The sequence below is a fragment of the Xyrauchen texanus genome, chromosome 7 (assembly GCF_025860055.1).
Source record: "Xyrauchen texanus isolate HMW12.3.18 chromosome 7, RBS_HiC_50CHRs, whole genome shotgun sequence".
In the NCBI taxonomy this organism is placed as follows: domain Eukaryota; kingdom Metazoa; phylum Chordata; class Actinopteri; order Cypriniformes; family Catostomidae; genus Xyrauchen; species Xyrauchen texanus.
This window is the reverse complement of record NC_068282.1, coordinates 16,209,625-16,231,451: the sequence shown is the minus strand read 5'-3', so window position 1 is coordinate 16,231,451 and position 21,827 is coordinate 16,209,625. Positions and strand designations below refer to the sequence as shown.

Here is a 21,827-nt window from a genome sequence, read left to right as displayed (position 1 = left end):
GTAGTTGAAGAACCACCCTTAAATGTCCAGTGCTTAAAGTGTTCTTTTTAAAACTGCTTTAAATTTAAAACTAAAACAAGCTGTTATTTAATGTTTAAGATGTTAATGATATCTAGTGGACAATAGTGGAATTTCACATACATTAGCTGTGCCTATATTCACTGCTTGCAGAGCCCTCAGCAGGGTTGAAAGGATTAAAACAGGGCACTGGGTAGTACCTATATATACTTATTATTTTCTTTTATAATATTTAAGCATTTTATTTTATTAGATACATTTTCAAATGTTCTATTATTATTTCTATTATTTTCTTAATGGCTTATAACAAATAGCTTACCGGTATACTGTTATCTTTCTCACAAAAAGTACCATAGTATTACAGTGTTTTTGAGACATAGTACACGGTGATGCCATGTTTTTATCATGTGCTATGGTAAAACAATGATATTTTAAGTACATTAGAGTACCAAAAACATACTGCATCCTGAAATATGAATATAATAATCATTCAATACCTTGGTATCACTCTTAACACCACAGTGCTGTTCTTGTCTCATCACTCTTCTTTCTCTCATCCTTTCATCTCTGCTGCTTTCACTCTGACCTCATCATCCTCTTTGTACACTGCCACTTTATATAATAATTTAACTTAATTTCCTTTCATATTAATGTAAAGTTGTTTTACTATATTCTGTTATTAATATTAAGGACCTTACAGCAGTCATGTGACAACCATGGCACACTGATGGTACCAAGATAGTAAAACTATGGTTCTTCTGAATATGCTAAGGTTAGGGTTAGGATTTGACTAGGGTTAGAATTAGGGTTGCTTAGCCCAATATCTTAAAGAAACTAACAAGACATTCAGTTTGAAATAAACTTGATGCCTTGATTACACATGCCACTTTTATACTACCACAACTATCATTACTAATGTAGCATCCCTAGATTGTATGATATGAATATTACACCTAATTCTAATTTTAACACTACTGCTATTGCATCTATACAACTATTCAACCCTACAACTAATGCTAATTGAAAGGAGAAGAAAAACAGACTTTGTACAGTCTTGGAAAGTGACACGTTTTGTTTCACTCCCTACAGCACACATTTTAAAGAAATATATGGGTTCAATACAAGTTAAGCTCAATCGACAGCATTTGTGGCATAATATTAATTACCACAAAAATACACTTTGACTTGCCCCCACCTTTTCTTTAAATTGTGTTAAATTGAGACACTTACATGGAAGTCAATAGACCTTATTCACAGCAGTGCCATCTTTGCCATTTTTGATGGGAATGACATTCAGTAGACATAAAACTCCAGACAACATGAGTTGTGTTAAATCAGATGTGATCTAGGAGATGTGTACAGCTTTATATTGTGTCACTGAAGAGACTGTATGACTATCCCTCCCTCACAGCCTCGTTTTCATTCCTGTTGAAAATCAAAGATGTTGCTACTGTGAATTAGGGCCAATCAACATTAAAATACTCTATTTCAAATGTTCAAATGTATTTCAAAAGCTCTGAACAGCAAGGTGGGGGGGAAATTTTGTCTCAGTTCCTTTCTGAGCCTAAGTCTTACATTTTTTTTCTCTCTTGAAAAATGTTCTTTCTTTCTTTCTCTTTTTTATTCTCTCATTTTCTTTTTCTTTCTTTCTCTTTCCTTTCTTTTTCTCTATTTTGTCTCTCTATTTTTCTTTTTCTTCTCTTTTTTTCTTTCTTTCTTTTTTCTCTTTTTCTTATCAGTAAACATGTAATCTTATGCTGGTGGTGTTTTGTTTTAAACATATTCATATTTTCAAAATTAAAAGAATAAGATTACATGTTTACTGATAGTGGCACCTGGTGGCCAAGGTTGGTACCGCATGCATTTTTTTGAAGAGAGAAAAAAAAGATTAAGAGAAATATTATTTTTTTAAAAAATTTTTTATGAGATTTTTTTTAAAGATTTAATTTATGACTTAGCTTCAGGAAGGGACTGAGACACTACTTTTTTCCACCTTTAGTTATATCCAACATGCTGTTCAGGGCTTCCGTATTAGCGTTCCCATATTTATGTTGCTTTGCACATTCAAGCCTTTCATCAAAGCAGCCGCTCATCAGAATGACTTTTCATTGTTTTCTTCCTTGCCCGTAGAGGTCGCTTGTTCTCTCTAAAACGGATGCATATCTTCACTTTTGCTCTTGTGCTGTACCTCGGCGCAACAACAAGACCCAGGCGGGGCAATGGACATGTAAATGACAGTAAAGGAGGAATGGTCGTTTAAGGCGGTCTTGTTGTCGCTTATAAGACCCCAGTGAATATAATTTCATCACTAGCGCTGTGCACTACAGCTGGACCAGCACTGTCTCAAGGTAAAAAGAGCAGACTTTCCGTGAGAACTATTTATAGTAACTGCTTGGGGATTTTTGTAACAGGAATATTTTGCTTATTTATTCAGGTGTAGATTTGACGGCAGTGATGGCGATGAATAAGACCTATATAAGCGTGGGCTACGCTTGTTTTGGGGTTTTGGTGGGACTTTCAGCTTTTCTAGTGTGGAATATCGTTTACAAACAGCCGTGGACAGCCGCGATGGGTGGATTGTCAGGTACCGTCCTTGGCTGTGTCTCAAAATCTAGAGAGTTGCCTACCTTGAGAGCATTTTTTGAGCATAGTAGCTGCGTTTTGAGTCGGTCAATGGTGCCCTCAAAATGCTATTTAGGTAGGAAATTCACTAGTTTCTTTCTTCTCTCTTTCTTTTTCGTTCCTCCTTTCTATCTTTCTGTCACAGTGCTCTTCAAACATTTTTCACACTCATTACTGTCATACCTTTGTGTTTGTGTTGTGCAAGAGGGCTTCTGACCTGAGTCATAAATCATAGGCATCTGCACTTGGAGTCCTTTCTACCTCTGAAATATTTTGCAGAGTTTGATCAGTTCAATAACTGAATGTTGACAAATATCCATTTTCATGAACAGTTTTTGTGTGGGTGCATATTTAGATGTAACTAAGCCTTTCACCATTTTTAACCCCTATTTAACTTTTTTGCAGTTCACTTACATGGTCCATCCTGCTGTTCTACTGTGTGCCCAATACCTTTTTAAACTACAAATCTTCAATGTACTCTCTCAATATTAGACCACAAAACTGCATGGATTATAATTATAAGATTATTGTTTTACTGCTTTCAATTTCACATCTGTTATTCATAGAATTTCAGGTCTTTTTTGAGAGTAAGCGGAACCTCTGGTGACCCACATACACCACTCTAGTTTAAAATGGAAACATGGTTGTCTCATTGTTGTTTAAGGGTTTCTGCTATGTTGTGTAATAACACAAAATGCTGTTCTGCAAATCCAAGAGCATATGACAAACTGAGAGAAAATTGCGCTGTCATAAGAATCAAACAGGAACACAGCAAGTCTAAATGCATGTGAGAATGACGAAGCAATAAAGAATGCACTGTCAGAAATTTAGACAACGTTGTCTCGCACGTTCAAAACCATGCACACTGCAGTTGATCTTCCTCATTTTTGTTTAAAGTATGTTTATTTATGTGTGTGTACTGTATGAATGTCTGCAGGTGTTTTGGCACTATGGGCTCTGGTCGCACACATAATGTACCTTCAGGACTACTGGAGAACATGGCTGAAGGGGCTGAAGTTCTTCATGTTCATAGGCATCTTTTTCTCCGTGCTGTCAGTCATAGCATTCATCTCCTTTCTCTGTGTTGCCATCTCCCACAAAGAATGTGAGTAGAGACCATCTATTTTGCTGAGTATCTCGAGAAGTCTTTGTTTTTAAGCAGAGATAATTTAAAGAAATAGTTCTCCCAAAAAATTACATTTTTCTTATCCATTCAACCTCATGCTGACTCAAACTCGTATGACTTTCTTTCTTTTCTGGAACAAAAACAAAAATAATTTAATGGATGTATGAGGTGTTTTTGACCATAAAACAAGTCAATATGTCCCAAAACCTTCAAGCTCCAAAAGGAACATAAATGCAGCATGAAAAACTCGAGTGTGTCCCAAACAGTGTTGGGTTTAGTTACTGTACTGTACTCTAATTACTTTTTAGTCAAAAAAAGTAATGTAATGCATTACATTTTAAATTATTGTAATCTGATTTCAGTTACTGACATTCAATGAAAGTAATTACGTTTAAGTAAATTACTTGTGCTAAAGTAATATGTTTATTGTTTTGTCAATTTAAAATATGAAGTCATATTTACGACTGTTAGCGTTTCTGTGACAGCTGAAGGGTGTGACAATGATTGAGAAGGAAATATGTAGTATTGTCCCAAATGGAACAACTTTTTTTTACTACACTAAAGCATTTGCCATTTAATAGCTGAAGGAAGTGACGTTTCAAACATTTACATTTACGAAAAGTGCCATACTACAAAGTTTCACTATCATCAGAATAGTATACAAAACAGATTTAAGTGCAACAAGAAATGTAAATTTTTTTTTGGTTTTAGTGGCCGGGTAAGTGCTTTTGGAAAAGATGTGTTTTTAGCCATTTTTTGAAGATAGAGAGTGAGTTAGCTTCCCAGATTGAGTTGTGAAGGTTATTCCACCACCGTGGTATGATGAAACTGAAAGTCCCGGAAAGTGTTTTGGTGCCTCTTTGTTTTTGGTATGACAAGGTGACATTCCTTAGCCAACCGCAGGCTTCTAGCGGGAGTGTAGTTCTGCAGAAATGTTTTTAGGTATGCTGGAGCAGACCCAGTAACTGTTTTGTATGCCAGCATCAGGGCCTTGAATTTAGTATGTGCATCAACCGGCAGCCAGTGAGAGACAAAGTATGGTGTAACATGCACTCTCTTTGGTTCATTAAAGACCAGACGTGCTGCTGCTTTCTGGATCATTTGGAAAGGTCTAATAGCACATGCAGGAAGGCCTGCAATGAGAGAGTTACAGTAGTCCAGTCTAGTTATGACAAGTGACGGCATGTAAAGAAATGAAGGGTCTTATCTTCCTGATATTGTAGAGTGTAAATCTACAAATGCATTCAATGTTTTAAGGCAAGCTTTAGCGCATTATTCAACCTCAGTTTAACACTTGTATCTCAAACAATGTTCATATTCACAGTTTTAAAGAGGAAGTGGCTTTCTGCACATTAAACTGACAGGAAGACATTTCTGCTCTGTTTGAAGATTTAAAAACTTTCTCTTCAAAATGTGTGTTTTGTGTGTGTACAGCCTTGACAGATCCTGCCAGTTTCTTCCTGCCATGTGTGTGGAGCTTCATGAGTTTGAAGTGGGCGTTCCTGCTGGCCCTCTATTCTCATCGATATCGCAAAGAATTTGCTGACATCTCCATCCTCAGTGACTTTTAAATGTACACCCACAATAGCACACGCATGCCCACAGACAAACAAGCGTACATGCTTAAAAAAGACTTTGCTATTACATTGTTAAACAGATAAAGAGTGCTTGATAAGGAGTCAGGGTACTTTATTCTGTTTAGGTACAGAAGACATTAGTTAGTTGTTTTCTCTTTCCCTTCTCTTGTCTGTCTGTGGGAATGTCAGGTGGCGTTAAGATTAGAATTGCAGTCTATTGCGGGTGATGTGTTAGCACATTAGACTTAAGAGACTATCACCTCTTAAAGGTTTTCATCACTGTTTTAAATGTTGGATTCTTGTTAGACATGTTAGCATGTAAGACCATTTTTTTTTTTTTTTAAAGCGTATGATCAAAATCAATAAATCTGAGCCTTTTTATTGTGTCCATACACACACACACTATCCTAATGTGTTTCTACTTGGAATTTCTGAATGAGGTATTATGATGAGCCTTCTGTCTTTCTCCCTGCTGCTGTTCTCGTTGTCTTGAATGTTTTGCAGTCTCACTATTGGACACCGATAAGTGACGGATTTCTATTGTATCAGCTGTTGACCATCAGATGTCACGAACAGACAATTTTGCTTTTGCAACTACAGATGATATGATAGCATTTTGGTATGTGACTAAATTCTTGAATAAGCACTTTATTGTATGTAAACTGTTAAACGAGCTACTTCACTGTTAAGGGTCACATTGTGATGTTAGAAAACCCAAAGCATTTTGTTAATTGATTTTAGATATTTTTATAAACCCTAATCATGATGACAGGAGCAACTCATTTTTCGACAGCACACTTTTGAAATAAATTAATGATCAGAATCAAATGATTAGCATATTTATGTAGCAGTGATGTCATTTTGTTCTGGGAAACAAAGAGTTAGTGATTTGACAATGTAACATTTGAACCTTTTTGATGGTTTAATGTGTTTGAGTAATACGAGCACACATATGGCAGTTGATTATCACCTGCCCATAATGTCACATGTGTTATAAGGCTGATTGTAAGTTTGTATATGTTCACTCATATAAGACAGCATGCATTTTTTTACATTATGTTGATATTTCTTATATTTACATATAGATTGTGATTAAATGTGTTTTTATCTTTTGCCTAACATTTCGGATAATTTTATAGACATATCCATTATGTCATGAAATTAACATTATGTATGTATACGTGGGCAAACCATTAATAAAATAACCTACCTTTATATGGGAGTCCAGTGTTTCTTTGGGACTCTTCAGACACATTTTTACACATCTCTGTTGATTTCAATAAAATGTTTAAAAAGTAACAATATGGCTTTATTTGAATCCTGAGAACAGTAAAAGGAACTGACAATGTAAAAACATTTAAAAACTTTTGAATGATATATATACACAATATAAAAAATGTAACAAACGAGGAATTATTTGTATGTTAATAACATTGCACACACACAAAAAATAGCTTTAAACTGTTTATGTAGCTCAACAATTAACCTTAAAAAAAAGAAAAAAAACCTTATTATGAGAGTGACCTAAGATACAGTAACAAAAAGTTTGGACACGCCTACTCATTCTTTATTCTTGACTATTTCCCACATTTTACAAAATTGAAATGTTATCAAAACTATGAAACAACATTTCCAATGTATGCTGGAAACTTGTCGACTGCTCATCCTTTATTTTTAGGTCTAACGCATTCATTTAAAAATATATGTTTTCCTTACATTTTAATTCTTGTTTAGTAAAGAAATGTATACATTGACACAACGAAAGTGCAAATGGTTTTCAAGAACAAGAGAAATATGCAATCAGTACAATGTTTCCAAACTTTTAACCAGTACTATAAGTCAAGGACTTCCTGGCCTTTAAAACTGACATACTGTAGCAGAGTGCAAAGTACTTTGCGCTCAAAGGATTAATAACTTGCATTGATAGCATCCTTAAATAATTATTTCAGGAAAAGTCATCAATATTTTAACAACAGCAGTTTCAGAACATGTTTTGATTTAAGAAAGCCTGGATGGACAATCATTACAAATATTTGACAATAAAACTGTGCATAACCACAATGTAAAAAGTGCAATTAACAAAAACTTAATATATATTTTTAAGAACATTTTAAAGCATCTAGGAATGATTAATACTTTCAAAGACTGCTAGAATAGAAATCATTATCTCAGAGTAACAGACGTACTTCTTTTTTTAATTGTCAGTTTGGAAAAGACCTCTGTGGGAGAAAACATTTCACTTAATGCCGCTCACAAATTTTCACTTCCTTTCTACATGATATCCTTGCTTGAAATTGCCCAACGGCAAAATCCTGTCTGTTTAGCAAAAATGACTCAGCGTTTGACTAACATAATAACTCAAGAGATTTGATTACATGTGACATGACATTGAAGCTCTGTTGTTTGTCAAAGAGTGAGTTATGTCTACTTCTTTGACTACAGTTGTTATGGATCGTCTCCTGTCCTATACACAACACCGCATTTATGCTATTAACTTCAGGCCTCTATAGCACTGAGTGTCCATTCTCTGTTCAAAAAGGAATATGAAGACTTCCAGTGTAGAATGAGGAGACACATTGTCTGGCTCCTACATTAAATCATCTTCATCATCCTCCGTTGGCTCATTTGGGAAACTACAGAGAACATCAACAGTTCAATAAGTTTAAAAAAATTAATAATAAGCACTTAAAGATCTCTTGAAATCAAAAGTTAGAGTTTTGTGGTGTTGAGTCTATCTAAAAGCCGGAAAGTTAGTGCATGTTAGCTTTGAGGCTATCTATATGCTAGTATACTCCAAAAAAATTGCTGATATGTGCAATAAAAATTGTTTTAGCAGATATGTGCATTTAAAATGTTCAGGTCCCTATTTTAAGAAAGCTATGCCTTAAGCACAGCGTTATGCAAAACGTCATAAGTGCAAAGTCAGTGGGCATGGCCATGAAGTTTTGATATTTGATATAGGCACAAGTTGGTTGACGAAACCGCTGAGTCAAGTGTAATTTAATTCTGAGGCTCTTTTCCAGTTATTGCTCTGTCTGTGTCCTATTATACACCCACTGAGCACTTTATTAGGAACACCAGTACACCTATCTTGTTTTCAGGGCCATAAACAAATTGTTGTCCAATAAAATACTCTCTAGAATGAAACTGTCCCTTAACTCAAAACCATGGTATTGTCAGGCTGTGACATAACTAAAATCTATTGGATATTTATAAAATATAGGATAATAGGAAATACGTCAACATAGGTAAGCCATTACATGGGCTATTTAAGACAAAAGTTAATTCACACCCTCAACAATTTTTCCGTTTTGTTCCAAGTTAGATGCTAAATTAGTGCTAAAATGACAATTTGGGCCAATAAACACATATATCCAGAGGTGGGTAGTAACATATACTACATATAATGTTACATTTACTTAAGTAACTATTTGAAAAACATTACATTTTTGAGTAGGTTTAAAAGTGGGTAATTTCTTCTCATTAGAAATGTACTTTAATGAGAGTAAAAAGTACTTTTACTTCTTTACAATGGGTGGCGTTCCTGTCGTTACATTACTGGGTTTAATTTTAGTTAATGTGTAATTGAATGGCTTTTACGACAGCGGAAGTTCACACAGCTGCGCGTGCTGTCAAAGACTGTCACCCAAGCCGAGTCTATCGCTGCTGCAGCAGCATTAAGCTCATCAAACAACATGAAACACTATTATTTTTTCATTGTGCGGAGCAAAGAAAGTTTCGTCATGCAGTGCCTTCATTTAACACCAAGACAATTGGATATTTCAAGATAAAAATGTAAGCTTCACCTTAAGGCAGCAAGTTGTGGCTCTAATGCTAATGCGGGCTTTTCTGTGTAATGAGATGGTCATTTTCAGGGTGATTTTGTAACTGGGCTCTTATTACATTAATTTTAAGTGTACATTTTAAATCAGTGCAGCAATATATCAGTCCCACGTCCCGCATGTCATGAGCAGTATTTACGCATTTACCTCACGGGGGTAGGCCCTACTGGCAAATATCGCAGCTACTTCAGTTAAGTGTACGTGCCTTTCGAGTGATTGACAACTAGAGCACGAACAGACAGCATATCTGCACGTGCAAACCGAGGAGCGTATAAGAAATGTGTGAGCACGAGGTGATCGTATTGTGAAGAGAGTATCCGAAATCGTTCGCTCATTCACTATTTCATATATAATGAATGGCAGTGAGTGAACGAAATGAGTGAGTGAATTTGGACGCTGACGAATACATCGAGCGTTGGAGTTCTGGGGCTGTCACAGAAACAACGTCCATATTATTTAATAAGAATTATTAATAAAATAAAATAAGTAAGGTCCAAGTATTTTAAAAGTTCATATATTAATACAATAAATGTTCCTTCTGTTTGTAATTTTTTATTTATACTACAGGGCTGTTGAATGCTTGATTCTGATTGGTTGAGAACGTTCTAAGGTGTGCAATTATTTTCAGGGAAACGCACGGCTAAAGTAGTTCCAGGCAGGTCTTGACCGCATTACAGTTCCATATCACTGCCGTAGTCAACTGTAATAACGGAAAATAGGATACAATTCACAACAAGAAGTGACAGCGACAAATCCACTTCAACTTCAAGAGGAAAAAAATGACAGACTATTTTGATTTTCCGGAAGTAAATTTTAATATTTATGGTGAACATAAACATTTTAACAACTGGGCTGATCGCAGTATTGGATAGCTCAGATGAAAAAACAAATAAACGGATGAGGACATCAAAGGCAGCCGGCAACAACAAAAGACATAAAACAATCAGCTGAAGAACAGCTAGACCGACTCGAGGGCTTAAAAACATGAAGAAAACACCAAAAAAACAACAACAGCTTGGGCTGTCAATGTGTTTAACGTGCAGTTTAATTTTAATAAATAAATTCGTTCGAATTAACGAATGAATTATAACGTATGAATTAATAAATAAATTAAATAATATGACGCATCATGATTTTCTGTCTCATTATTGCAACCTCTGTCTCTCTAATAACTACACTAATAACTGCATTAGTCTGCTGTCAGTGGCTCAAACCTCCGTTACTAACTCTAAAATGACGCTTTGGAATTAGCAACGGAGGCATGGGATTAGATGCGTAAGAAATTAGTCCTACATACAAGAGCGTTTTAATGACAAAAACTTGACAAACGCCTAGAATCACATCATCTGAACAATGTTTCGAGGTGTGGTAACTGTAGTATAAGCGGAATAATTGACTCCGGGCCGTTGAATTATTAGAAAAATAATGCACACCGAGGTGTAACATTACCGGGTGTGCATTATTTTTCTAATAATTCAACGGCCCGTCGTCAATTATTCCTTACATATACGTTAATAGAAAGAGCAAACACATTTTATCAAATGTACATTATTATATTTATTTGTTATATTTAGTATTTTAAACTCCAATACAAGCTTGCTAGCATTCTGGGCACATAGCGCCCTCATCCGATCATAACCTACATGTTAAACAAATAAAATTTTACAACATGTATTCTGTAATCTGTAGTGGAATACATTTCAAAAGTAACCCTCCCAACCCAGCTCGTATGTCTTCCCCGCGGTGGGTGAGTGCATTGTGGGTAAGAATGAGTGAACAAAAGTAGGGAACGGGTGGCTCATTCAGAATTCAGAATTTGAACAGAACTAATTATCTAAATTCTTTCAACACTGAAAACTGTAACTACACTGAAATAAGAGCCCACACAGGGCTTTAAAAGTTATTAAATAGCAAAAGTAGGCATTAATAAAGCATGATCTTGCTTTGGTTTATATTTCAGCATTATATATAATGCCCCTGTGGGACATTTTCACCATAATAATTACTAGAAAGTTTTCCAAACCTCTAATCTTATTGATAGATTCATCCAGATCTGACAAGAGCCCTTAAAGGGATAGTTCACCCAAAAATTCTCTCATAATTTACTCACCCTCATATCATCACAGAGTATGACTTTCACAGAAGTCAAAACACAAATGAAGATTTTTAGAAGAATATTTCAGCTCTTTTGGTCCATAGACTGCAAGTGAATGGGAGCCAACATTTTAGCAAAGAAATAAATAAAAAAATCACATAAGAGCATAAAAGTAATCCATAAAACTCCAGTATTGAAATCACTATCTTCAGAAGCGATGTGATATAAGAATATGTGGATGAGAAACAGAGAAAAAGCCTGTGTCTGAAACCTCGTTCTGTCACAGTATGTACTGTATTTGATGAAAAAGACACTTCTCAGCCAGTAAAACAGTATGCTCTTTAGAAATGCAAGAGGTAGTATGAATAGAATTCAGACATACTAACAACCGGGAACGTACGCACGGTCCTGTGACCAGAATATATGACGTAACAACAACAACCGTGAAAATAATCCACTCAAGTTTGGAGTGCCAAACAAGTGCCATTTAAGCATAAGCAATGAGCAACGTTCTTTGTGTATACAGCACTTACTGTTGAAAACAGCCTTCTGCCTCACGGTTCTCCGCCATTTATTTTAAAACCAGCATTTGAACGTGGCGTCTCCTCAGCTACCAATGCATTGTGGGACAGGAAAGTGTTCAATCAATCCACATTTCGGATTCCCACCGGAAGTAGTTGGTCATCCGGGCATTTCTCACTTACTGTCTTATGAATACTATGGATTCGGACATACTACTCCACTGGCATGCTGTTTTTGGCATACTTTATAGTAGGGAAGTATGGATATTCGAATGCAGGGACAGATCACATTCACATTCTTTTTCTTGTGTTTTTGGTGATACACATTCTTCTCTGCATATCTCCCCCTGCTGGGCAGAGAGAGGAATGTCTAAAAAATGTTTTTAATATTGATCTGTTTCTCACCCACACCTATCATATCTCTTCTGAAGATATGTATTTAACTACTGGAGTCTTATGGATTAATGTTATGCTGCCTTTATGTGCTTTTAGGAGCCTCAACATTTTGGCACCCATTCACTTGCATTGTACTACAGATCTGAAATATTCTTCTAAAAAAATCTTTATTTGTGTTCTGCAGAGGAAAGGAAGTCATACATATCTGGGATGGCATGAGGGTGAGTAAATGATGAGAGAAATTACATTTTAGGGTGAACTATCCCTTTAAAGTGATAGCTCAGTCATAATTAAATATTCTGTCATCATTTCCCTACCAGCATGTTGTTCCAAACCTGTGTGACTTGTATTCTGTGAAACATAAAAGATGTTAGACAGAATGTTAGAGACTGACAGTCTTGGTCACCATTCACTTTCAAAGTATGGCAGAAAAAAAAAAGTTCACTGAAAGTAAATAGTGACAGGCACACATTCTGTCTAATATCTCCTTATTGTGCTGCATGGAAGAAAGAAAGCCATATGGGTTTGGAACAACGTGATGGCCAATGATGACAGAATTTCCATTAATAATCCTGTAATACATGTTAAATGTGTATTATGTAATGGAATATTGGGGAGTTAAAGTCTATTATGTCATTTGTGAAAATAAGAGTCTCTAACTCCTTGAGTACTCTTTTAATTGGATACTTTCTTACTCTTACTCAAGTAATTATTTATTTTAGTACTTTTATTTCTACTTGAGTATTTTGTTTTTATTATTAATTGTACTTTTACTTGAGTACAATTTTTGGCTACTCTACCCACCTCTGCATATATCTGCAATAACATATTCACACATACAAGAGGACAAAACAAAATACTGTATACTGCATACCTCCCAATAAATATAAATAGTTTTCTTGATGGTAGCAGGAGCTTTACACCTGAGTCTATGGTTATACATTGACTTACTGGCTTCTGCTTGAAACAGTCATAGTGAGGCCATTCAGGGCTGAAGCAGCCTCACTGCCCGCTGAGTATCTCCTCTCTGCTTTTAAATATGGCAGTGATACCTTGTCTAGCATATCCCTCACTGAACTCCAGTACCGGCCTAGAGAGACAAAGCCAGCTTACAAAAGAAACATCTAAATAAATGAGATGTTGAGAGATAAAAGATTCTCACTCTGTACATGCAGGACTGTCTTCAAAGAGTCAACTGCATTAAGACAGGGTATCCTCTGTAATTCTTCTACAGCTAGAGGTTCAGGCTGAAAACACATGCAGATATGCATATTCACACAATAATCAAGGTACACATTACATAGTGTTATTGAGACTGAGAAGGGGGATTTCCATTTTCCAGACTGATTAGTATGAGACTAATTTAGCATTAGAGTTAATTTATCCTAGTTAGTTAGTTAGTTAGTTAAGTGATATTTGTTGTGATTTTATGCAAAGTGAATACATTAAACAGAATGTTTAATATTCTGCTCTGTTGTGTTTTTGAGGGGTTCTGTTGGGTCACACAAACTGTCACATATCTGCCTTATTTAGCAACGTACATCTAGCAAACTGTCAACTTTAAAAAAAAAATATTATTTAGTTTAAATGTATAACATTATTTTTTGTGATGTATTACCCTGACATAATAATAATAAAAAAAAATACAACAACAACTTGCAATGGGGTTTCAAATACAGATGCTGAGGGTAAATTTAGAATCTTTCTCTCTGACTGCTGTAATCCATCTCTCCCTCTTTTGAAAAGTCATAGAAATGTAATAATGGATTTTAAAAAAATAATAATAATTTAGCTGTTGGAGCAAGTGTAAACGCAAAGATTATATTTGCTGTGGTCTCCGATTCACTGCTACAGATCTTTTAACTATATGCCTATATTACCCTATAGTTTACTTCTGTGTTTCAAACCCAGAAATTGGAAAAGGGTCCATTAAATATTTGAACATGTGGGCATCTGTACACACACACCTCATTTCCCACAAGAGCATTGACACAGGCCTGGGATGCATCACAGAGAGTTGACAGATCATAACCTCCCTCTAACACCAACACTACACGACCTTCAGCCAACTCCATTAACTTCCGGGTCAGGACTCCAAAACCTGAGATACGTACAGAGGACATAAAACTAAAAATGTTCCAATGTAATGAATTCAATTTAAATGATTTCAATTTAAATGTATTTAAATGATGTTTAACATCAAGGTTATTCACTTATTTGGTCAGTGGTGCATGTTACACTAAAATGCTGTTTACATATATGATAATGGTTGCTGTTAAAGAAAATGTCACAAAAACCCTAGGAGACTTAGTGACATATTCATGATAGCTGACATTGATTAAATCATGGCCATAATATGGACATACATTTTTAGTGGTGTCAAGTGGAGGTCGACCGATATATATTAGTTTTACTGATTAATCAGCGCCAATAGTTGCTCTTTGGAAATGTAAGCGGACTGTAGTTCTAGCGGGAAGACTAGCAGCTGTACATCATTGCCCCATTAGCTAGGTAACTCCTAGCCAATCACATGTACACCATTGCTTTATGAGTCTGCTCACAATCTATCACATTGCTGTTTCACATCTGGGATTTTACTTATTTTGGACTCTTGCGGCCTCAATATACGTGCCCAGCACAGCAAGAAATAAATTTTTTTGAACATTCAATAAATCAATTTTAAAACTATCGGCCAATTAATCGGATATCTGCTTTTTCCATCACTTTAGTTATCAGTATCGGCAAAATACACCATCAATTGATCTCAAGACTCAACTTCAAATGTCAAGAAAGCTTTTTGCTAAAGTCATTTTTAAGCACTCAAGGGGGAATCCTGCATAGCAACAAAAATATAGTCAAATCAAAACACTTTCAAGCTCAGATAATATTATCAAAGGTGCAAAGATGTGGAACAATATTCTGGGTATGAATTAATATTAAATAACACAAACTCATTAGCCATGGTGTACATTTCTATTACGTACAATTAGCGGAGACATTGTATCCACCCAGAGAAGCTAGATGACCCTCAGCAGCATCAAAACCAGCTGAAACCAGGACCACATCAGGAGAAAACTCATGAGCAATTGGCATAACTACTGTTCTGTGAAGACAGATAGAAAAGACATTTAGTGGATGGTTTAAGCAGACAAAGTAGACTTAAAGGCAAAATGTCATTTTCGAGCAGAACCAAACGGAATTGCAAAAAATAACTTGATTTTTATTAGAGCTATCAAAATTAACTTGTTAACTCGTGTGATTAATTTAAAACGTTTAACGCGTAAATTTTTCTTAATCACGATTAACGCATATACAAATTTTCACATTCGATTCTGACATTTTATTCAGCTCCGTGTGAGTTCTAAACCCAGATGGGACTTTTGATAAGCTGGATTCACATGACCCGCTAGAGTGAAGCATCGTCATTTCCAAGGCGTCGCATTCCAGACAATTCGGATAAAGTATCGTTAAGTGGAAAGAGCCAGTGCTAAAAGCAAAACAAGGTGTTCTCTGCAAGTGTAATGAAGTGGCAAATCATGTTAATGTGGATTTACGATTGCTGTAGCAAAGTAATAGCCACAATTAGAGTTTAAGAAAGTTCTCCTTCTGTCAGTCACTTGTCATTGTGTCAATTGTGTCACCCTTGAGAGCCCCAAAACACCTCAGATCTTTGAGAAAAGGCTAATGAGAATTAGAGCTTTAGACGCTCTGAGAAGCTCTTTGTATGTTTCGGTGGACAGCGGAAAGGGAATGCTGTCTCCAAACAGAGGCTTGCCCACTGGATCGTGGAAGCCATCGCTTTGGCATACCAGGCCCAGGCTCTGCCCGCCCCTTTGGGAATATGAGCACACTCTACAAGGAGTGTGACATCCTCGTGGGCACTGGCCAATGGCACCTCTCTAGCAGATATCTGCAGAGCAGCGACACCCAAAACATTTGCGAGATTTTACAATCTCCAGGTTGAGCCGGTTTTGTCCCGTGTTTTTTCAGGTACGAACAGGTAAGTTTTGTAATACGGAACAGCTGGCCGCGTGTATCGCTTGCATATAGCGCCTTTTCCATCCATGAGGCGAAGACGTGCGCTACTTCTCCCATGCGAGTTCATGAACCAGTGATCCCTGGATGTCCTTCCTCCTTAGCCCTGTGGCTTGCGATTTCGGTGGAGGAATTCACAGTCAGACCAACTACAGGTGCTAAAATGCCCTGAACTGGGATAGGGTCTCCACAGGTGCCGGTTGCTCCGGTACCACCTGTGATGTACACGGCTGCCGTGGCCTGCTCCCATGCTAATTACGTCGCTTCCCCCCATCAGGGGTGTGGGGAACTGCATGACGTCTTGTGGGGCATCGGGGAGGTTACGTGCAGACTGATGCACCTGCTGTTACGCACACACCAGCTTGGTTCAACTGTTGTGTCGTGAATATGTATTGAATATGTAGTGGTGCTATAATATTTCCATCATTATTAGTCTATATTTTTCATCCACAGACAAAATTGTCAGTCTGATCATTTTAAATAGTAATAGCATACCAACTAGCCACGTGATTTGAGGTATCATTCATTTTAGCCTTAGCAAGCATCACTAACAACTGTTTCCAAACAGGTTTCCCAAACACTCCTACCTTTTCCTCTACATAGTACCTGAAAGCAGCTAGGTATTCTGCATCTCCCATTGGAGGATTCAGCCCTCCTGACCAGGCCACATTTACATTGTAGCCTTCACCTCCATCAGATCCTACCTGAAATACACAATCACATGAACAAAGCTTAAAACATCCATGCAGAAGGTACAGATATCTGACACTAAAGTTGCATAAGCAATGTGCTTACATGACTATGCCAACTCAAATCTCAAATACACTTACTCGGAGACCATCCTTTTATGGTAGGAAGTTCACAAAACTAACCGTGTGGGGTCCTCCAGTACCAGGGAAGAAAGAGCCCATGTCATAGCGATGCAGAGATATATAAAGGACACTAGGATCTGTGTCAAAAATTTTCTCAGTTCCATTACCATGATGAACATCCTGACAAAAGAGAAGAGGAAGACAATGTTTATTAAATAAAACCAGTGGACTTAAAAGCACCTTTTGGAATCTTAAAGCACTGAAGTATTTTACACACCCTTTATTGTTTTTAGTGATGTATTACATTTGTGTATATGAGGGACTATCATAAAACCAGTCAAGAAATCGTCCTGGTCCTATTTTACTCCAAAATTAAAAGAAACAAATGATAAATTATATTTTGCATGTAAAAAAATAAAAAGTATTAAACCTATTTTAAGGGCCATTAAGACTTATACATTTTAATGACAGTTACACAGAGTTTACCACTCAATTCCTGCAAATTATAACTGAAATTAGAAAAAAGATATATATATATATATATATATATATATATATATATATATATATATAAAAATGCCAAAAATCTTAATGTCCTAAATGTAGGTTTAATTTTCTTTAAAATAAATATGATTTCATTTTTTTATTTAATTGGGGTTAAATATGTCCAGGACACTTTCTTTACAGGTTTCATGAGAATCGCCCATATAGCATTTTATTTATATTGCTAAGTATAAATATATCTAAGTTTCATATAAATAGAAAAGTGTAAATGAGTAAAATAAAAAAAAATAAAAAAGACAATTAAGCCTTTAAGAGTAACCCATTAAGAGTATCTGCATTGTAATATTATTTTAATGACTATTAAGAATATTGTCCTCAAAATGTTGTAATATGGTAACGTGTCAAATTCATTTTTGCTTTTTTGTAATTCTCATTATTCTCAATGATAATTCTTATTCTATTCTCATTACTATAATACAATGAATGTTTTTATTCTTTTAGAGTAAAATAATATTTTTTATAGAATTATTTTTTTTATTAAAAAAAGAACATGGGCTGGAAATGTGCTTTATTTTCATGAGACAAATTACTGTAATAAAAGGCTTCATTTGAATCAAGTAAAATTTAATTTCTTATTTCCTTGCCCAAATATATTAGATACAAATACTGTGTTTGTGTTTTACCCAATCCACTATAAGGATCCTTTTAACGTTCAATCTGTCCTGAAGCTGTTTTGCAGCAATGGCCACCGAGTTAAAGATACTAAAGCCACTATAAAGAGACAGAAAGAGAGAGATCAGTTGTTTATAGTGCTATTCAAAAAATACTGCTGTATGTGTCGGAAGATGTATGAAACAAATGATAAACTCACTGTGCCTGAGAGTGTGATGCATGATGTCCTGGAGGGCTGACCACAGCAAACCCATTCTAAAACAAAGAAAGAGATCTAGTCACTGTTTTGTGATTATGGGAGAAAGAATTATGGATTATTGGAATCTCACCCTTAATTCTCCCTTAGCCACACGCAGGGCCAGTTCAATCACACTGCCAACTGCCATCTTAAGTGTTGTTATGCTGGAGTTGCCATTCCATACCATATCAAGATCCCTCTGTCGATCACACACAAACAAACAACCAGTTCAGTTCTTATGTATTTTCCTATCTTGGGTTTCCCTTCCTTGCATTTTCTTTCCATCTTAAAGGGGTCATGTAATGAGGAATATAATTTTCCTTGATATTTTGAAAAACAAGAGGTAATTCTACTATAAAAACATACTGTACATTTCTGAAATCAAACTTAATCCCCAATGCAATAAAAGCATTTACAGAATCCAAGCTGCACAAACGCCTCGTTCTCTACATTTGCGACTACCCCACCTCACTAGGGGGCTCAGTATTTCATAGCATATATTCTACAGCAACAACATTAATGCCTTATTTAAATCATCACTTCTTTGGCCCCACCCTCAGTGCTCAGTCGGCGCACCCATCTGCGCTAATTGTTGGTGTTTGTCAACATGCATTAGATGAATGTCTTTGACCATATTGATGCATTTCTGCCAATGCACACTTCAGTGCAGGATTATTCTATATGTGTGTGTGTGTGTGTCTGTTTTCATCGTGCTTTTGAATATGTATGCGTGTTTTCTTTGGCTCATATCAGCGTGGATTGCTTGTGAACCAGTCATAATACACTTCAAGCTTCGCAAAGGAACTGTTATTGAAGTATAGGGCAGTTAAAAACACTTGGACACGATCGCAAAACCGCAACAGTTTCATTATTTTATTTTTCAAATGTCATGACTGTTTAATAGTATATGGTGTTGCTGAGCTTGAGTGAAGGAGTTTTTTTTTAAAAATGTTATACATTCGGATTCAATGTGTTGGATGTGCGTTATGTGTAAACCCAGAAATTTAGTTTTATTATGTTGTAGAGCTTGTTCATTCTCTTCCTATTGAGTTTCAAATATGGCTGTATTAGAGGGGATGCATGATGTTAGCCAATCGTTGAAGTTTCTCTTAAAACAAAAAAACCTGTAGTGGTACCATGGAATAGTGATGGAATAAGATACCATGGAATTGTAATATATTTGAGACTGGGGCTAGTTGTCACACTTAAATCTTTCTCAGTGTAGGTTTATTTTTGTAAAGTCAATTTCTGTACAGGCACTTGCATTTAAAGGCATTTCCACCATTATTCCCCAGGAAATAAATACATTTCAGTTTGACAGGTTGCCCTTTTGTGACAGCATTCCCCAATAGCATGGAATGTTATCACCTTAGACAGGGTAAGGTTCAATGGACCATTAAACAGCCTATTATAAGCTTTTCAGCAACAGTAAAACAATTAAGTAAAACAATTCATGAAACAGCAAAAATGTAAAAGGTAATGTCTAAAAACTATGATATAATGCAATATCCAAAATGTTCAGACTCACCCCCATTCCTCCACAGGGTTGTGTCCGAAACACATCTTTATATGAAACATCGGCAGGATGTTAACAAATAAAAAAAAGTTACAAATTGAGAAAAATACACAATAAAATGCATTTAAAAAATGTAATTCACAGTGTATGCTGTGCAAGTTAATGTTTGTTTAAAAATATTTACATACCTCTGTGGACGGGCAAATGTGTTTCTGAGAGCTCAGTGAAAATAACAACATGTTTCTCTGAATGGACTGACTGTAGTTCATTTATAGTGGCAAATCTGCCCTTAACCCTCTAAAACACAAGCACAAAAGGCATAATATAAAGATGTCAAGTTGGTTGTAGACAGTTATTGCCATATAATCTGTTCAGCATAGGTCTGTACCTCACATTGATTCCTGAGGCCACACTCTTGCAATCTTGACCAGATACTCTCAATACTGCCAGCATGCTCAGGGTGATGGCTGTTGTCTTCACAGTAAAACTCATGTTTCAGCATCTGAGAATTATACACCAAGCCTACACACACACATTCACATCTATTCACAAGTTCCCGTGTTTCTTTAAATCTTGAGATAACACAAAACATTTTATATAGTAAAGATAATTTCCAAAATAATGCATGAATCATTTTTAATTCTCAATTCACATCATACAAAGTGCAGTGAACATAAAAAACTAAATTAATATTTGGCCACCCTATGCCTTTACAATAGACCTTTACATGAATTCTCCTAGGTACACTTGTGCACAGTTTTTCTAGGGTGTTGGCAGACAAGCTGTTCCAAGCATCTTGGAGAACTTGCCACAATTCTATGTACCAAAATGTCATTTGCTTCTGTCTCTTGATGTAATGCCAAACTGACTCAATGAAGTTGCAATCCAGGTTTTAAGGGGGTCATACCATTTGTTGTAGGACCATTTTTTGCAGGACTCCTCATTCTACTTCTATTTGCAAAAGGAATGTTTGTTTATCTAAAATTGATATTTCCTATTGACAAACAAAAGCCGAATTTATTTTTTGTTAAAAATCTAAGACTTTTGCACGGTATTGTATATGTGAAAGAATACGTCTCGGGTTACTTAACTGTAACCCCTGTTCCCTGATAAAAGCGGAACAATTTTAGGTGTGACCAGCTGTGAATATGTGTGCAACACGTCAATGAAATTGACCAGAATTTATAGCCTCTGCTGGTGACATCATTGGATGCACCTGTACCAAGGCTATAAATAGATGCATCACAGGTGCATCGTCAGGTATTTTGTCTGAAGAGCAGTCCTGGGGCATCCCAGTGTGGAAATGAAGCGCAGCATCTCGTTCCGCTTTTATCGGGGAACAGGGGTTACAGTTAAGTAAACCAAGACGTTCCCTGTCAAAAAGCTACACTTTGATGCTGCGCTGATTTAGCGCTTTGGGAGCGAGAATACCCAGGCCGCCGCACTGTGGATGTCCGGACCCCTTACGGTTGTGTAGTTGTGCTCACAAGAGCGCGAGAGGTCTCAGACTTGAGCTTGTGATGTTGACTCAAGGACATAAGAGCCCGGAGTGGCATGAACATCCAAACTATAAAATCTTATGAATGTGCAGAGAGGACCAGCCTGCCACATCACAAACATGCTGCAGAGGGACACCTCTAACCAAGGTTTTAGAGGAGGCGACCCCTCTGGTAGAGTGAGCCCTGATACCTACTGGCAAAGCTTGACCGCGTGCCTTGTAGGCCAGGGCAATAGCGTCCCTCACCCTATGCGACATGGTCTGCTTGGTGGTGGCTGCCCCCCTGTTGCGGCCCACATGGCAAATGAATAGTTGCCCTGACTTACGCCACTGGCTAGTGCTATGGACATAAGTC

The 21,827-nt window shown here is 36.4% G+C and overlaps 2 protein-coding genes across 3 annotated transcripts in view; one reads left to right on the top strand and one right to left on the bottom strand.

Annotated features, from left to right (window-relative positions):
* Window positions 1-2,187: 2,187 nt before the first annotated feature.
* On the top strand, window positions 2,188-6,576 carry LOC127646383 (heme transporter hrg1-A-like). The gene is made up of 4 exons (XM_052129968.1): window positions 2,188-2,366; window positions 2,453-2,602; window positions 3,578-3,745; window positions 5,201-6,576. The coding sequence occupies exons 2-4, from the start codon at window positions 2,473-2,475 to the stop codon at window positions 5,335-5,337; spliced, it is 435 nt and encodes a 144-aa protein (XP_051985928.1). The 5' UTR covers window positions 2,188-2,366; window positions 2,453-2,472; the 3' UTR covers window positions 5,338-6,576.
* Window positions 6,577-6,653: 77 nt separating this feature from the next.
* The window catches only part of hdac7b (histone deacetylase 7b), a 33,873-nt gene continuing 18,699 nt past the window's right edge, over window positions 6,654-21,827 (bottom strand). For both annotated transcript variants that reach the window (XM_052129962.1, XM_052129961.1), the window contains exons 11-23: window positions 20,363-20,496; window positions 20,163-20,271; window positions 19,987-20,021; window positions 18,550-18,657; window positions 18,420-18,475; window positions 18,232-18,319; window positions 17,105-17,224; window positions 16,839-16,936; window positions 15,182-15,300; window positions 14,165-14,298; window positions 13,360-13,444; window positions 13,149-13,287; window positions 6,654-7,976 (exon numbers count right to left, since the gene is read on the bottom strand). In XM_052129962.1, the coding sequence (XP_051985922.1) occupies window positions 7,931-7,976; window positions 13,149-13,287; window positions 13,360-13,444; window positions 14,165-14,298; window positions 15,182-15,300; window positions 16,839-16,936; window positions 17,105-17,224; window positions 18,232-18,319; window positions 18,420-18,475; window positions 18,550-18,657; window positions 19,987-20,021; window positions 20,163-20,271; window positions 20,363-20,496 (1,271 nt within the window). In that variant the 3' untranslated portion in view covers window positions 6,654-7,930. The remainder of the gene's footprint in view (window positions 7,977-13,148; window positions 13,288-13,359; window positions 13,445-14,164; window positions 14,299-15,181; window positions 15,301-16,838; window positions 16,937-17,104; window positions 17,225-18,231; window positions 18,320-18,419; window positions 18,476-18,549; window positions 18,658-19,986; window positions 20,022-20,162; window positions 20,272-20,362; window positions 20,497-21,827) is intronic.